General features: G+C 40.8%; 1 protein-coding gene across 11 annotated transcripts in view; it reads left to right on the top strand.

Annotated features, from left to right (window-relative positions):
- The window catches only part of tanc2 (tetratricopeptide repeat, ankyrin repeat and coiled-coil containing 2), a 264,804-nt gene extending 255,198 nt beyond the window's left edge, over positions 1 to 9,606 (top strand). For all 11 annotated transcript variants that reach the window (XM_062957031.1, XM_062957035.1, XM_062957034.1 and 8 more), the window contains 2 exons: positions 113 to 213; positions 1,640 to 9,606. In XM_062957031.1, coding sequence (XP_062813101.1) covers positions 113 to 213; positions 1,640 to 3,578 — 2,040 coding nt within the window. In that variant the 3' untranslated portion in view covers positions 3,579 to 9,606. The remainder of the gene's footprint in view (positions 1 to 112; positions 214 to 1,639) is intronic.
- Positions 9,607 to 18,796: the final 9,190 nt, after the last annotated feature.

Here is an 18,796-nt window from a genome sequence, read left to right on the forward strand (position 1 = left end):
AATGTTGAAAATATTAAGTCCACATACAAAGATATGTCCATGTCATTTTTTTCTTCCCAAATTCTCTGTGTGTATATTCAATGACTTATCTGCGCACCTATTGTAATGGCAGGATTTTGGAATGGCGGAGGAATTTGCTACTAAAGCACTGGAGCTGAAACCGAAATCTTATGAAGCTTACTATGCAAGAGCAAGGGCCAAACGCAGCAGCAGGTGAGAGGAGAGCCAGAGAGAAATTAAAGATTCTGTTCTCTTGAGATTTGGGTGTGACACATTCTAAAAATGTCCCCATTCCACACAACAAACCAACAGTGAAGGGACTACCCAAGGGAGACTATAAGATACCATCTCAAGGTAACAGAGAAACTCATCCTTTACCTTAAGTTGAGACCTTGCCACAATTCCAAGTGTAGTAATTGTCAGATCATTCTGACAATGCTAGGTCTGTCACATCAGAGAATTATGCACCGGTGAGCATTTGAAGACCGAAATTGAGTCTGAGCCAATTGCTGCAGATAGAATCACACTTCAAAATCCTGAACTGGTTGGAGAGGGTGGCCTTTTGAACGCTGCTAGCTTCTTTGCTCAGCTCATGGATATAACTATTGTGAATGTGTTAAGCTTTGACTAGTGCAGGATTTCTATTGTATCTTCCCATACAACTATCAATGGTGAGTGGAAGAAAATGTAGTGAAACAATGGGCTCAATGGTAGCCCATTGGATGATTAATAAGCCCTGACTTGCATCTTTCTTTCCTGGTCTTGAACTACATCACAGAGACAGCCTTTATCATTGCCTAACACTGAACTGTCAGTGTTAACACTTCCTCACTTTTTTGTCTGTTTTGCTGTTATGAAGCTTGACAAAAAAGTGATTTTTGGGGGGGGGGGTTACTACATTCAATCTTAGGCAACGCTGTAGCAAAAGAAACATTTTGTCTTGTTTTGCCTTGCCTTCCAAGCATCGGCAGTCAGTATGAGGTCAAACTTGGAGAGATTTTAGCAATTTTTGTGTTTTAAAACACATTTTTGTATTTTTTTAAAAAAGAAACAAGAAAGCAAAATGTGTGAAAGGCACAGAGGACTTTGTCTACCAATCAGAATCACATTCAACTAGATGACTGTTTTTGTTCAAAAGCTACCAGTGTCCCTGTAAATGACAACCCACCTCCCCTGAAATTTCCCACCCTTCTGTTCCTCAGAGGATAGGCAAAGGCCATGGAGCCTTGTCTCGGGCACTCTCCCTTCCTTGTTCCCTTCATTTCCAAAAAGCAATCCTAAGATCAGAATTCACTGGCTTAAAGAAAGTTATAGCTTGTGGCTTGGATTGTATGGGCTGAAGCTAAAATAGTTGGAGGAGATAGAAATACACTTGCTGTGCATACCCCATAGTTATCTTGTTCCCCTCATTTCCAAGTGAGCAACATTGTAAATATTGACTTCTTTGGAAATGGATGAAATAAATCAAAGGCTGAAGGATCTCATTTCCAAGACTTGAAACATTTTTCCTTCATGAATAGCAGTGCTTTTCTTCATAAGAAACTTGTTGCTTTGCTTGTGTCTTATTGAATCCATTCCAATCAGAGTAACTTTGTTTCTACTTCTTTCTTTCTTTTTGTCCCCTCTTTTGGCAAAGCAGACAGTTTTCAGCAGCACTGGAGGACCTGAACGAGGCCATCAAGCTCTGTCCAAACAACCGTGAAATCCAGCGTCTGCTGATGCGAGTGGAGGAAGAATGCAGACAAAGCCAGGCACAACTGCAGCAACAGCCTCTTGTAGTATCTGAACCTGAAACACAACATGAAGAGTTGTATGAGGTGCAAGACATCTTGGAAGAAGAATATATTGAGCAAGATGTAGAAAACATTTCTGTTGGCTTGCAAACAGAGTCACGACCCAGCCAAACGCTGCCCATCATCCAGAGCCCTCCCTCTTCCCCTGCCCACCGAGACTCTGCCTACATCTCCAGCTCACCACTTGGTTCCCATCAGGTCTTTGACTTCAGGTCAAATAGTTCTGTGGGATCACCAACCAGACAAGGGTACCAGCCCACTTCTCCAGCACTCTCCCCAACACACCAGAATTCCCATTATAGACCTAGCCCACCACACACATCACCGGCTCACCAGGCCTCTTACCGTTTTAGTCCACCTCCAGTTGGTAGCCAAGGAAAGGAATATCAGAGCCCACCTCCTTCACCTCTTCGTCGTGGTCCTCAGTATCGAGCCAGCCCTCCTGCAGAGAGCATGAGTGTCTACAGGGCTCAGTCAGGCTCACCAGTCCGATATCCACAGGAACCCAGCATCAGTCAACTTCCCAGTCGACCAAAGTCTCCACTCTCTAAAATGACACAGAGGTCTTTCCAGATGCTTCCACTTCCTGTTGCAGTCCCCCAGCAAGGGCTCAGGCTCCAACCTGCTAAGGCACAAATCGTCAGAAGCAACCAGCAAAGCTCAGCTGTGCACTGCAGTACTGTGATTCCAACGGGCACCTATGGCCAAGTATCCCATTCAGTGGCCAGCAAATACCAGTCTCCATCAGCAGAAATGGCTGTTAGCCAAAGTCGGCTGGTCTACCAGAGCTCTGTTGGGGGAATAGTTGGGGATGGGAGGCCAGTGCAGCATGTTCAGGCCAGTCTCAGTGCAGGGGCCATTTGCCAGCATGGAGGGCTGGCTAAAGAGGATCTTCCACAAAGGCCTTCCTCCGCCTATCGTGGTGGGATGAGATATAGCCAAACTCCACAAATTGGACGTAGCCAGTCAGCTTCCTATTATCCAGTCTGTCATGCAAAGCTTGATCTGGAACGGTCCTCTCTCCCCTCTACCCAGCTTGGTTCTCCTGACATCTCTCACTTGATACGAAGGCAGATGACAGTAAACCCCAATGAAATAAAGCCCCATCCACCAACTCCAAGGCCTTTGCTTCATTCTCAAAGTGTTGGCCTCAGATTTTCCCCTTCTAGCAATAGTATATCCTCCACTCCCAATTTGAATCCCCCTTTCCGTCCTTCTGCTTCTATTCAGCAGATGGAGATTCCTCTCAAACCAGCCTATGATAGATCATGTGATGAGCTTTCCCCAGTCTCCCCAACACAAGGCGGCTACCCCAGTGAGCCTGCCCGCTCCAGGACCACACCTTTTATGGGAATCATAGATAAAACTGCCCGGACTCAGCAATATCCCCATCTACACCAACAGAACAGAACCTGGGCTGTGTCTTCAGTGGATACTGTTATAAGCCCCACATCTCCTGGAAATCTTCCCCAGCAGGAAACATTTAGCCCACCTTCTTCTATCAGCAGCATTGCCTTTTATAATAAAACCAACAATGCACAGAATGGCCATTTGCTGGAGGATGACTATTACAGTCCACATGGGATGTTGGCCAATGGCTCCCGAGGAGACCTCCTGGAGAGAGTTACCCAGACCTCTTCATATCCCGATGTTAAGGTGGCCAGGACACTGCCTGTTGCACAGGCATATCAGGACAATCTCTATAGGCAACTTTCCAGAGACTCCAGGCAAGGACAGACATCCCCTATCAAACCAAAGAGACCATTTGTGGAGTCTAATGTGTGAAATGGATGTGTCTTGGAGTTAAGAGCCTTGTGTTTTCAGCACATTTTTCCTGGCTGAATTCTCATAATTATGTTGCTGTTTTTTCTTCCTTTTAAAAAATTTCAATTCACTAGTGGGCCAGGGATTTTCCTGTGATTTCTGTGTGATGATGAGGCAGTCCAAGACATGCTCCAAACCCTTTGCTGCACAGAGATGACCTCAGCTAAAGCCAGCACTGTAAATGTTTTCAGCTGTTAGTCAGTTTTAGTACATGGTACTGGAGCTAACCCAAAACAGATTCCAACCACACTCAAAGGAGGTAACCAGCTCTTGGAAGAAGCCTTTATTGTTTGGAAATTGCACTCTTCAATCAGCACCATGCTGTCCACATTGTTTCCTTGCATCCAAAGAGCTTGTTTATCTGTACAGAATGGGGCTTTTCTTTTGTTTTTAATATTAATAAGGAGCTATGCATAAAACCCATCCTGCTTATCTCATGTGATAGGATTGTACATTAGTGTTAAAAATTCATTATTGAAAATTTTTAACATCCTTGTTTGCCAGCATATTTGTATGGACTATCACGGGTAACATTGCTTTGGAAGGCATGTTCAAAATTTTCAAATAAGCATTTCAGTAAATATTCAGGGAGACAGAAGTAACCTCCCTATTTTAGCCAATCAGTAGGTGGCTTGATCTGGATATTGGACATCCAGTTGATTTTCAAGTGGGCTTGCCCTCTGGATGGAGTTGCATCTAACTAATTCACAAAATACAAATTGGGTAAAGTCCCAGTGCTTTAAAGCAGCCTTGCTAACTTTCAGTTTTCAGGTGCGGTCATCATTCCTGCCAACTGTCTATGCTTACCTGAGATGTTGGGAAGCACAGACCAGCATTCTTGCATCAACTAAGGTTTAGAGAGGCTTCCTTACAGCATGATGGGGATTGTGAAAGGTCCAGAATGTGACCAGGCCCTCCTACAGTGGTAGCTAAAGCATTTCCCAGTTGCAGTTGTTTCTCGAGCAGAAATGTTTTGATCCATGTAGTCATTCCTGTCTTGCAGATACTTTGAACACATTTGAGTTTTTTGTTCTTCTCCAGTCGTGGTACACTACAGCTTGGGTTATCTAGGATTGTGTAATATGAGGTTAAACTAATATGGTTTTCATGGTAGATGCTGGACTATTTTTCTAGGCCAAAATAAAAAAAAGCAGAGTGATTAATTAGTAAAGCTCAATAGAATATCAGATGCGCGCACGCACACACACACACACACACACACACACACACACACACACACACACAAACCCAGTGAGGATGCCTGGAAACAAGAAACGGTTATTACTAAATGGCAAGGGCCTAATAAAAGTTGTCTGTGCCACTTTATGTTGCCTCAGAAAGCCCTGATGTACTACCACAGGGGAATGGATGGAGAAAATAATCTGTAAATCTATTCAGGAGCACAGGGCACCCCAGAGATAGATGGAAGTATCTCCAAGGCCTTGAAGATGTCAGAAACACAAACACGAACATCACACGCTGCCCTTTCTGCATTTTGATAGCATAACATCAACCCAAATGCTTCCAGTGAATCTTTTCACTACAGCATGGTTGTGATGAGAGTAGGCATACCATTTCTTGGTTTCAGACTGAAATGATAGATTTTTGTTTCTGTTGACAATATTTATGCAATGGCACTGTAGTTTCTGGTTTATGCACCTTTTGCTTCTAGTTTGTTTTCAATACATTGCTTCATTTCAAGAGTATATGTGCTGCCACGGGGAACTCATCTCCATTAAGAACGATAAAACACATATTTCCCTGAAAATCACACAAATATTTAAACAGTTTTATTTGAGATTTCACCCTTTATTTTACACATCGCTTTTCAGCTCCTTTATGATTAGATTCCAAAATCTGTCTGCTTTAATAAACCACAGTGGGCAAGGAGCAGCATTTTTCTGATCAGGGCATCCTAAGACATGCTGAAGTCAACAAATGCATAGCTTTGCAGGTACTTCTTTTCAAGGAGGGCATGGTTTAAATGTTTTAACACATTCAAAGAAAAAGCAGTGTACCTTATGATGTGGGTGGAGAGGGTGTTCTTAGGTAGCTAAGATATAAAGAAGACACAACTACAAAATTCCTTGCACTTATTCATGGATTAGATAAAACCACTCCCTGCTCCAGCCCCTTCTCCAGTATTTTTGTGTCCCAAGGACACTTTTAAAAAGGGGGATCCTTTTTTCCTTAACCTAAAGGGATCTTCAAGATTTCTGTGTTATAGAAATATTTTCTGCTTTATGAAGACATGCTATTTGAAACTCTAGAATGGGAATATGCATCAAACAAGAATATCTGTCTATGTGTTTATCAGTGATTTGTTTCTTTAATTTGAGCCTATTTGGGGACTGCTTGCATTATACAGAAACTAAATCCCATCTTGTTGCAGCAGTGCAAGGTCAAAATAATTGTGCTTTTTCCTGCCTTAGGGCTGTGACAGAAGGCACTAGTACCAAATTCTTCAGTACAATTGATGCACATTGAGACACTGCATTTTCTTGTCTTTCCCGAGAAAGCAATTGGGGAAAACAACGAAATTTAGCCTCCACCACTCCGTAGGAAACAAAGGAACAATGCTGCTGTCATGCCAATTGTCTTTGCAATTTCAGGATGTGAATCTTTTTGATGATACAGTGTGCAGAGCCTTGAATTCTGCTCTGATCTTCACTGCCATGGGGTTTCCGGCCCTGTACCTGTTGACATTAAGCAGTTAGGAAAAGATGTCAGTAATAGGGTGCCATATACATCTAAGATAGGGGTTAAATATGGCTCTTGCGCAGGGAGTTCCCTCTCTTCACAACAGTACTGTGTTGTGATTCCACAGGATTCTTGCACTGATAGGTTTGCCACCTGGTCTCTGTAAATGGAGTGCACTTTACAGTTACATTAGATAAGTACTTATTGTTTAAGCTTGATTGGTGTCTTCATTAGAAATACAGCAGAACAGCTAAGATCTTGTCTTTCAGTGTATTTAAACAAAGCAGAAGCAATGACTCAAAATATATAGCACAAATATTAGCTGTTGTGTATAAGCATCAAAAGTGTTTTTTTAATATGAAGAGAAATATTTGCTGTGACTTAAACTGATCTCCCAGCAATTCTCTTTTGGAGTACTTGAAGCTGAATTGTTGCTGTTTTTAATGATACATGTTGGCCAGGGAGGCGTCATTAATCGGGATTGGCAATGGGCTATACTTTCAGCTTATATGTTAGTCATGATTTGTGTCCTCACCTAAAAAAAAATAGAGCACAGCTTAATTTATTTAACTGTCCTTTCTGCAAGTTAAAAGCCTTTGCAAGTGAGCTTCTCCTACTCAGGGAAGCTTTATAAAATAGATAACACCAGAAAAACCTGAGGGCTCACAAATGAGTTAAAAGAGATAATGAAAAATAACAGCACCCCCTCATCCAAATTCCAAGTTTGAGAGCTCTTGTAAACACACCAAATAAACCATGTCCTTGCAGCAACACTTCTGCTTTGAATGTATGCTTATTTTATTAAAATGTACCATGTGATTTTATGCTGAGATTGCAGTAGAGCTTTCATTTGCTTACTGGAAGCCTCATTCTAAAACTACAATGAATCAAGATTCTGGCTTGTGGTTGAGTCATGGTGCTTGAAACTGTGAATTGATCATTGTTTCTGAGGGCCTAACGAAACGTGAGGCCTCAGGACCCTTTCTCTCCCTACTGAGTTTTCTCCTGGCAAAACTCAATCCTTAATGCTTGACATGTCATGCAAATAGCAGCTTCAGACAAATGTATTTTGTAGGGCCAGAGCAGGAGAGAAAGAAAGCTCAACTACCTCTCCCTGTTCTTCATGCTCCAACCTTGATAGCTGTTTACATAACTGTCCTTTTAGCACTGTATCTAGTTTGCTCCTGAGCTTTCTCCCTAAAGGTTGCCTGGTTGCCTGCCACTGAGAATTTGAAATGGTTAGCTCCTACCAGGTCCTAAAAACAGGATGAACGTCACAGTCCATTTCAAGCTCTGCTTGGCTTCAAGGAAGAACGCTGTCACATGGCTTCAGTGCTGGTTGCTAGAAACGTTCTTATAGAATAAGGTTCCCTTTTAAAAACCACGTTCACAGGAGAGGGGCAGAATAAGCTCTTTCCTTTGCAGGCTCAAAGGCAGGATCTGTCCACCGACGCAGAGCATTTGGAGAACATTTCTTTCAAATACTAAGGCTGTAGGGCTTTTCATGTGTTTATTTTTGCAAGCTTTAGGGAGTGGACAGCAGAGAGTGAACAAACCTAGGCATATTTTGAAAACCCACATCTCTAGACTGGTCTTGAGCAGCAACTAACAAATTGCTAGGATTTCGGATCCACACAGGAAGAGATCTAGTAAAACAAAAAAACCGAAGTGCCAGCTTCTCTGCTCCTCTGCGCCTTACATATAGTAATGAACATCACTCCGTGCCTAGAAATTCTTCTCTGCTTAAGGTGGCCCCTTTCAAACTCGTCAATAGCAGGCTACATCTGTCCCCATTTCTACCACCCCTCCCTCCGTACATGGGAGTTCCAGGTCCTTCATCTTTCAAAGTTCAGCTTTTTCAAAGGGCTTAGAGCAAGCAAAATGTAATGTACCTCCATTGACATGTTCAATGCCTTCATTAAATTTATGATTGCTGTCAGGCTAAGGCGGAGGAATTTGGGACACAAGCACAAAGGGGTGGGAAACCTAGACTTCCCCTCCCCAGTTACTTGAATACTATTGCTGAATAATTTTTTGTCCCCCAACAAGAAGAAGAAAATCATATTAAGGGCTGAACTTACACAGCAGGCTGTTGTGTGTGCAGTTGTAGATGGCTGGATTATTCTACAGAACCTCAACATAGTATTGTTGATCTACTATATCAGACTAGACCCTTTGCTACAAGTAAATCCCTGTAATCTATTTCTTCTCACTAATCACTTGGAGCTGCTCTTGTATAACCACTTTCTCATTAGAAAGGCAGAGACTGCTAGCTGATTCTGTGTTGCTTCATTTGTGCACGTGAGAGGCTACTGAGAGAATGGGAGGAGTTTTGCACTTTTAAACTTGCTTAGAAATAAAAAGTGAGATGTGACTTTTGTATCTGCTGGCTGCCATCACACTGAGTCATTAGAGAGGTGGGACAGTTCAGCTTTATTCTTGGACCTTCACCAGATCCTGGTTTGGATCCAGACGTATTCATACTCAGGCAGACCCATTAGAATCAGTGAAAATAAAGTGTCACGAGTCCCACTGATTTTAGTAGGTCTCTTGTAACTGTGATTAAATCTGGAATCAATCATCTGAATCGCCTATAGGTACCCATTCTTACTTACCAATACTAATATTCCTACATAATGCAAGGCACTAATCTGTATTGGTCCAGGGTTTGGGGGTATTTTGGAGGGGATGAATGTTTTGCTATTCTTAATGCACCAGTTAAATGTATTTCTCATTTCAATGGAGTTCTTTCATTGATAATTTTCTTCCCCTGGAGCATTGCAGCATTTTGCCTGCCTTGTCTGCCTCTGTACAATAACACAGCACTCCTTTGTATTAAAAACCTTTTTGGTTGTCCATCCTTCAAGACACTTGCTGGGAAGACAATTGTTTTTTTTTTCCTTTTAGCTTTTCTATAATTCTGATGTAAAGGATTTTCTCTGTACAGTATAATAATATTCAATTGCATGTTCTGTTCTCTTACTGATATATTGAATCACCACACAGTTGTGATCTTTTGCAGCAGGGCAGCCGCACAAATCCCTGCGCTTGGCTAAGGCTCTTGGCCACCCCTGTATAAAGGAAAGAAACGTGTTTCTTTCCCTTCACTGTACTTGCTTGAGCAAAGTTTTATTGTCTGTACATGTGAGCTGTGAGATAGACGTGGAAAAAGTTCAAAAAGAATGCATTCTTCCCTTCCCCTCCCTAATGTATACAGATTGTAACCTGTACAATGAACTGTATGTATGAAAAAAATGTACTTATTTATAAATGGTTAACACTTGGAAAATGGTGTATTGACTACTGCATTCAACACTAGACTTGAGCCTGAATCAGTTTGAACAAAATGATTTGTAGTTTTCAGTGGGCCATTTTGTATAATATCCAAAAAATAGAATGGGGAGGAGGGAGACAAAAAGCCCGGCAAAACGGATTGAGAGAGCCAGATTTTATCAGTTCTTGAGAGGAAGGAGTTAAGTCAGCAATATACCTGAGGCAGGGATCTATGCCGCATTCCCTGGCAGAAGCATTTCCTCCATTTTTTTCTTGGAAAGTTCCCTCCTTCTCTAGAGAGGGCCCTGGGAGCTCGCTTTCCCAGCAGCACTTTCATGGGGCAGGCATTGAATAATCTCAGAGTTCCTCTCAGAGCATGATGGGAGTTGAAGTTTTTCTCTCTGTGTTTCTCAGCCAATAAAAAGCCTGGTGGTGTCCATGCTCTAATTAGCTGAGAACTGACACAATCGGTGGCTACAATTCCCAGAACCCTCCTTTGCAGTTTGTCTTATTTTTTAAAATGTTATGGTTAAAACTTAAAATAATTCTAAAACATTAGTAGATTGGTGAATTGTTTTGAAACTTGGCAGGTCTGCAGTTGTAAATGGGGTCTAAAACTGAGGTAGGTTTCATGCAGATAGGCCGTAAATGGTTGAGGATTGAGTCTTTAAAGTTTCCCATTGTAGCCGTATCTTTGCCGAAGGAAAATGGCAAAACCCCTCCCCATTCGAGTAACTTCCTGGTAAACAGAATGAAGGGTCAGCCGACAATGGACCCTAAAATGATATGCTTTTTGGCCATTGCGCACTTCTGTTCATCATGTCTGCTCTGGGATCTCAAAGTAGGGGAATGGAAAAGGCTTGTGTGCCACATGTATTACACTAGAGCTTTAAGAGTAGGCAAAGTATGCATCCATCTGAAATTCTGTTGCTGCCTCCAGTAGAATTCTGGGGCTTATAGTTTAAGAGAGGGACCTTTAAAATGCTCAGCCAGAGAGGTCCTGGGTATAGTATAATAAGGCAGGTGATGACTAAGTCAAAATCAACAACTAAATTACTCATGTCTTAATGATGAGTTAACAGAGCAACCTATATGTCAGTTCTTTGCAAACAACGCATCTGTACACTGACTTCCCTACACCCATCCTAAAGGCACTTGTTTAGTTCCATCAGGTCCATTTTTCCCAAGGTGATAAAGGCAGTCCCCAAGATACAAACATCTGCCTTACATATCACTCATAGGTAAGAATGGGGAGTAAGACAACAGTGCTTTGATGGCAAGATTCTGATTTTTTTTATTGTGTCAGAAGCGACTTCAGAACATACTGCAAGTCGCTTCTGATGTGAGAGAATTGGGTATCAACAGAGATGTTGCCCAGGGGATGCCCGGCTGTGTTACCATCCTGCTGGGAGGCTTCTCTCGTGTCACCACAAGCTTGAGCTGACGGGAGCTCACCCCGTCTCATGGATTCGAACCGGCAACCTTCAGGTCAGCAACCCAACCTTCAAGTCAGCAGTTTAGCCGGCATTGAGCCACCGCAATCCATTGATAATGGGTACATCCTAAGGTGTATAATTAAAATGTAAATCCACTATGAAAGTATATATGATACACTTAATACACATACCTTTTTACTAAGATTAGAAATAACCTGTTCTCTTTATCATCAAAATAAACTAGATGAGGTAAGAGATAAAGTATATGAACATCTTGCCTAAATCATGTTGCTAATCTCAACTAGACTCATTAAATCAATTGCTGAATAGTAAGTCAATATCTGTAAATCCCATAGTTGTGATTACCAATTGGATTTAGCTCATTGTATGTATTTACACATTTCACTGCGCACTTTATTTATTTATTTATTAACAACATTTATATCCTGCCCTTTTCACTCCAAAGGGGACTCAGGGCCACTTACCAGTCATATGTACATACAATATATATATTAGTCCCCTCGGGTGAGAAGGGCGGGATATAAATGATTGAAATAAATGATTATTCATATAGCACAATATAAGCATTATATATTACTATATTGTATTATAACACTATATTGTAATATTATTAGTAATATTACATGTAATATAACTATACCATTATAATAGTGTATTATTATAATGCACATTTTTGAAATACTTTCCTGGATTTTACATCCAAAAAATATTTCAAATTTTTAAAAGATGAAACAGAAGTATAAATATCTTCATCTCTATGCACTAGTTTAGAAAGTAAAATTAGATTTAATTGCTTCGATATACAAAATGAAAATATTTTTTCAGCATCCTTAATACTTACACTGAGCAGATCTTCTGGCAAACTGCACAATCACACACACACATCTTGAACAGCTGTGAAATTGTAAACTGAAACATAAGGTCCTTTTAAAATAAATGTTTGATGGGCTGAACACTGTGATAATACAAAAAAAACTGGCATAATACATTGGAGAAGGGGGGAAAGAGAGTTAACCATTCTTTAGATTGGAGGAGCTATGTGTATCTTTACAGGAAAAAGGCAAAGAAAAACAGGTTATCATCCCATGGCCAAAAAAGCGCTGCATCCTTCCTTCAAAGGTATGTCAGTACATAGGATGATTGCACAGATTCAAAGATGTACGATAAAATATAGAGAATACTTTAAAAAAATTGAGAGAAATGGAAGGGGTGCACTCACTATTTAAACTTGATCCAAATTCAACAAGATTTGATTGGATCCTGTTCAGAAAACTGCCCAATTCAGCTCAAGCTGGTGCTGTTTGCTAGAATTATCTGAAATTTTCAGACATGTAATCCCTTGTGAGGAGATTATTCCTGTCAAATTTCATCCAAATACGTGCAGGAGATTATTCATATTGATTTATTAATAGAAACTGCCAATGACTTCTAGAATTGGATGAAAATTGCAGAGAGTAACCCTTACTTCAGAGGATTCAGCTTCCTGAGTTCAAGCAGGGAGCTTTCTACCAAAACCGGCCCAGCCAATGTCATTGGCTGCAACTTCCATGATCATGCAGGGAGCTCGTGAGCTGCGGTGGCGCAATGGAATAAAACCCTTGTGCCAGCTGGACTGCTGACCTGAAGGTTGAGTTGCTGACCTGAAGGATGCCGGTTTGAATCTGCGAGATGGGATGAGCTCCTGTCAGCTCTAGCTTGCAGAGACATAAGAGAAGCCTCCCAGCAGGATGGTAACACATCTGGGCATCCCCTGGGCAACGTCTCTGTAGATGGCCAATTCTCTCACACTACAAGCGACATGCAGTGTGTTTTCAAGTCACTTCTGACACAATTTAATAATTGCAGGTAGCTTTCTACAAAAACCGGTCCAGTAAATGTCATTGGCTGCAACTTCCATGATCCCTACTCATTCTCAGCTAGAGTTGATGGAAATTGTACTCCAATAATACTTGGAGGGTAACAGTTGCCTACTCCCGATTTACAGTTTGCTGTTGTCATACTGTTACAGGTTGCTGTTGTCATGCTTCATTTTTTTTGTGGGCAATTGTTATAAAACTGGAGGTGGCCCAAATTAATAAACCTAGACATTTTTCAAGTAGGCAACCTATGCTACACCCTCCTGCACTATATGCTCCTTGGGAAAGCAGTGTACTGAAACAGTCTTTGGATATACTTCAACTTCCCCGTTGAAAGAATAAGTTGAGAACCCTGATAAAATATATTAGAAATTGGGAAGGTTCCTTTTGGGGGCCACAATTCCCAAGATCAGCCAACCTCTATGAACAATGGCTTACTAGCTGGAGGATCCTGGGAGTTGTAACTTCAAAACTTGGACAAATTTAACTTGTCATCATAAAATCCCTACCCTATATGAAGGATTCCATAGGATAGAGTTGTGGAAGTTAAAATGAAATCATAAGGATATAATTGTGAATGCCCTCCTAAACATTGAGGCAGAACCTCTTTCTTCAGTCTTTCCTTGGAATACTGTGCACTCGTTTGTCTTTCTCAAAAAGGGGAAAGCAGGTGTGTGTGCAAAGCAAGGTTCCTTGGAGGACACTTCAGGGATGGAGAGAGTTTTCTTTCTATGTACTAATGAACTGTGGCCATTTAGTATCTCACAAGGCAATGCATAATAGATTTTAAACAATATAAACTCAATTTTTGTATTTATTTTGCTATGTGTGAATGGGTGTGCGTGAATGCAGTGTGAGATAACGGATAACCATGTATTCTCCAGGCTCTGACTTCACCCACTGCTGTCATTTGTCCTGTAGGAGGCTTACTTAATAGCAGCCTAGGGGGTTTATCTATCCTGACTGGAAAAAAAAAATGTTTCACATCACATTTTCCCCAATCTGCAGTGACCCAGTTAATGCCACACACGCTGTAGTGAGATAGGCATAGCGGGCCACACATTTCCCTCTGGAAAATTCACTTCGGTGTAAGCGGGTAGTCCATATCTCCAATCCTTTGTGTTATTTCTCATGGGTTTTTCTTAGCTTTTCTGCGACATGGTTTGATCATAAAGAGGCACAGAGTATTACCCTAAATATCCAGTTTCTTCCCAAGAGAGCCCGGGAGAGGCATAAAAGAAGACAGCTTCTTAGCAATATCTCTTCAATTACCAACACATCTTCATTGTGCCTTGTATCATGATTCTAACAGAAGAAATGCATGTTTAAAATGTTCTGTTTTAGGGTGATAAGTGTCTTGGAGGATACAGCTGCAATTTTAGACAGCAAACACTGGAGAGAAGTCTAAGCAAGGTTGAATTCAGAGGAACCATGAGAGCAGAAGTGTGATTATTCAGTCCAGAGTTTGAGAAAGACCGGTTCAAAGCCAAGCAAGGAAAGTGCCTAAGGACTTCATCACACAAGGCAAGCAAACCAGCCTTGAAGCCATTGCTTCAACTGAATCAGCACTGCCCATTACATGACACTGTGCAAATCCTACAGACAGCCTGCCTCCTCCCCATAATTAATCCCTGGCGGAATAGCAGTGACCAGGGAAAATGGATAAAGAAAGAAAGTCATGATGCTGTTTCCCCTTCCCTTCTTCTGCTATAGCCTCCTAATTGGTAATACAGTCTCGTGAGCTGTAAAAAAATAAAATCCATATAATGAACCAGGTAATTCTGAACATCAACAACATTCACCATGTAATTAATTGCTTGCCTGCTTGCATTGATTTAGATAGTTAAATGGTTAAAGGCTAAGCTAAGAGAGAGGTGGATGGGGGAGAATGTCTTTCTGTTTGCAGTTTGATAGGAAAGTATCACATGCCTCTTGAATTAAAATGTGGGCCTTAAACTATCACCCTTACGTATTTGCACTTCACAGAAATCTGTAGCACCATTCACAGTTAGCGAAAATATGCAAAAAAAGGAAGTGCAAAGAAAATATGCATACTGGTAGGGAGAATAGACAAAATCAAATTAAAAAAAACTTCACAGGAAGCATGTATTCAGCGATGTATGAGAATGTGAGAGAATATACACTTTTGGGGGCAGACTACAAAGCAGGAATGGAGAAACAAAGAATATCAAAATGGTCAGACACATTATTTCACACAACAGAAGTTGATAGTTCTAGTGGTTACATATTTACATTGCTTTTGTTCATTACTCTTTTACAAATATTAGGGAAAAGCTGAGTGGGGAGAAAGTTATATCCCAGGTATTGGGAGAGAGATGGGCATCTCACCAAGCAGCTGTCTATTCTCTCCTGCTCACAAACACCCTACAATAGTTGTCATACTGTGGGAGGATCTTTTTTATAAATCCAAGTGCAATTTCAACTTGTAATGAGAAGGGGAAGTTTGGGAGGCTTGGATGCTCTCAGGATTATTTATTTATTTATTTATTTATTTATTTATAGTATTTATATTCCGCCCTTCTCACCCCAAATGGGATTCAGGGCAGATCACAGGACGGCAAACATTCAGTGCCATTTATACACTAACAAGACAATTGTACATAGAGGTATATATAGGATTTTCCCATCTTCAGCATCTTGGAAGCTTGTGATCGATTCTGGCCATGGGGGATACTGTGCTCCATCTCCCTGCCGAAAAGCTTTGTTCATAAACTTCCTCCTTTGGTCGAATCACCAGCATTTTTCTGGCATTTCCTTATGGGTGCCTTAAAACACCTCCCTGCTTTTTAAAATGGTACCTATTTATCTAATCACATTTTGCTTTCGAACCTTTAGGTAGTCAGAAGCTGGGCTAAAGGCCAGGAGCTCACCCTGACCTGTGCTTGGAACTATCAACCTTTTGATTGACAAGATTTACTGCAGCTGGTGGCTTAACCTGCTGTGCTAAAGCCTGATACAGTGGATGTGGAAAACCTGGAGTTTGGGGGCGGGGGGAAGTAATGTGTACTTTGGCTTGTTAGGAACTTCAAAGAAAGTTTACAACATGAAAAAGAATCTTCCCATAGGAATTTGTATTACTTTGTCCAAATATGGTCATGCAGATAGATTTTAGGAAATAGAAATCCTCACAAACTCTAAAACATAAAAATATTTGTGGTACAGCAGTACTGAAACCTTCAGGAACCTTCAGTCCTACACTAACAAGGCATACTCTCCAATGTTTCAAAGAGGCAGAACACATAGGACAAGGCAACATCCAAGTGTGGTCAAGATGGCAGAGGTTATTAGTGAAGAAGAACAAGCTAAGAGAAGCTACAACAGATTGTTTTGACTGAGGAAATAATGCAGTTTGACAGCACTTTAATTGTCACACCTCAGTGCTGTGGAATTGTGGGAGGTGAAATTTGGTGAGGCATCAGTGTTCTTTGGCAGATAAGGTATTTTACAACAATATCATTGAACCACGGCTGTTAAAATGACATCAAACTATCAGTTTTACAGTATAGATGCACCCTGAGTCTACAAGGAAAGGCAAGAATCCTCCCTCCATGCTGAGTGGCCTTTAAAAGAAGTTTGCAGCAATTAAAGTGAAGACAGAAGGGAAATGTGGAAGGCGAAAAGAGAACAAACTTTTGAAAAGCAGTTAAAAATTTGAATGGCTGGACTGTTCCTGCCAAACTGGGACATTTGTAGGATATGACATTGTGAACAACTGTCTTGCTAAACATGAGCAAAGAAAAAGGGGCCTTGTGTCTTACTTTACATAGGACAGGTCTTTATTTAAGCAGCTGCCTCTCTGTTTGAAAATTAGTCTAAACTCTGTTTTAAAATATAGGCTAACTATAAAAAATAAATTAGGGGCTTTTGAAGTTGTCTATCAACAGCTAGAATTGGGATACTATTGGAAAACACACAGGTGAGTTGTTCACCATCCTACTCAGTTGTGTGAGATCTATTAGATTGCAACTGAACTCACAGATTTCTTTTAAAATGTATTTATTATAGTATATAAACGAATCTATGCTTTCCTTTATTACCTTTTCTGATGATGAGTAAATAATTACACCATTAGAAGATGAGCCGTACATTTCTACCTACCTACCCCCATAGCTCTACATTTAGCCACTAGGTGTCAGGGAAGGATCACAAAAACGGATTCAATCTCTTCAGATCATGTGTTACCTCATCTGACAAGGTCTAGAAGGCTTGGGGCTTGAAATGAGCAAATTTGGATGTAGGAGTGAATGCAGCTGACAATGCAAGAAATGTGTATGGCTTGAGGATGTTTTTATTATGAAAGATAGAAAAGGAAGCCTATTTTGCAAAATGAAAAATGGAGGAGAGAGGTCATTTCTTTCAGTATCAAAACACTGAGATGGTATAAATACCACCATAATGGTATTTAACCCCTCCCAGGCCACATTAGAGTCTCAAATAAATTAAAATTAATGTAATAAAAAGAAGAGATAATTATAATGGGAGCCAGCATGTAGTGGATTGAGTATTGGATTAGGTCTCTGGGAAATCAAACTCTCTGTAGACAATGGAAACCCATTGTGTAACCTTAGGTAAGTCACACACTCTCAGCCTCAGAGGAAGGTAAGGGCAACCCCCCTCTGAACAAATCTTGCCAAGAAAAGCCTTAGGATCTCAATTAATAAAACAAATATTGAAATCACACAACAACAGATACAAAAATTCTGAATCAAAGGTACAGATCACATTTCAACAGAAAGTCCTTGGGGGTAACTTAATTTGATTGCATCTCTTTCAATCATAGTCATAATGGTCATTCTCTTCATGCTGTCAATGCCCCAGTTGTTGTTTTTAAAGATCTCTTAAAGAATAACTTGAAACAGATTTATATTTAAAGGTCATAAAAGCAACAATTCTCAGTATGTATTTATATGTCGATTTCTGCTTAAGTTTAGTCAAAATCCCAACAATCCTAGTATAGCCAGAATGAGCAAGGCATTACAGTTCAACAACAAATACCTTGGCCTGCCTTGACTGTTGCTGCTCCTGCTTCATTTATGCATAAGATTTCAATTATGGAAGCCAAGCATTATTCATACATCTTGGGTTGACATAATTTAGGTTGCAGGCAGTTTGGCTTCATCCTATACATGGGCCCTTCTTTTATGTTTTTTTTTTAATATTTTGCCTTCTATTTGGAACACCCAGTTTTAAAAAGACAGATAACATAATTATTGAGTTGGAAGGCTCCACGACAGCACAAAAGTGCTAAGAAAAGGTAAAGGTTTCCCCTTGACATTAAGTCTAGTCGTGTCTGACTCTGGAGGATGGTGCTCATCTCCATTTCTAAGCCGAATAGCCGGCGTTGTCCATAGACGTCTCCTAGGTCATGTGACCGGCATGACTTCATGGAGTGCTATTACCTTCCTACTGGAGTGGTACCTATTGAACTACTCACATTTGCATGTTTTTGAACTGCTAGTTTGGCAGAAGCTGGGGCTAACAATAGGAGCTCACACCATCCTGCAGATTCAAACCGTCAACCTTCCGATCAGCAGGTTCACCAGCTCAGTGGTTTAACCCACTGCACCACCATGGCCCCAAGATAAAGAGAAATAGTAGTCATATATATGGGCAATAGCTGCTGATCCTTAGTGTATTTGATTAGGTCCCTAAAATGTTGTAGCTTTGCTAATTTAGCATAAATATGCAATAACATGATTGCTTTGTGTTCCTTATCGAATCAAGCTGCCTATTTTCAAAAGAAAGGTGCAAAATTAGCTCTGCCTGTGTGACTGCACTTAACCCTCTTACAAATTGGGCACACTCCTCCCCCTCCCCCAGCTTGTCGACATTTCCCTTAAATTGCAGTGCCCAGAATTGGACACAGTATTCC

Source organism: Anolis carolinensis, chromosome 6, assembly GCF_035594765.1.
Source record: "Anolis carolinensis isolate JA03-04 chromosome 6, rAnoCar3.1.pri, whole genome shotgun sequence".
NCBI classification, from domain to species: Eukaryota; Metazoa; Chordata; class Lepidosauria; order Squamata; family Dactyloidae; genus Anolis; species Anolis carolinensis.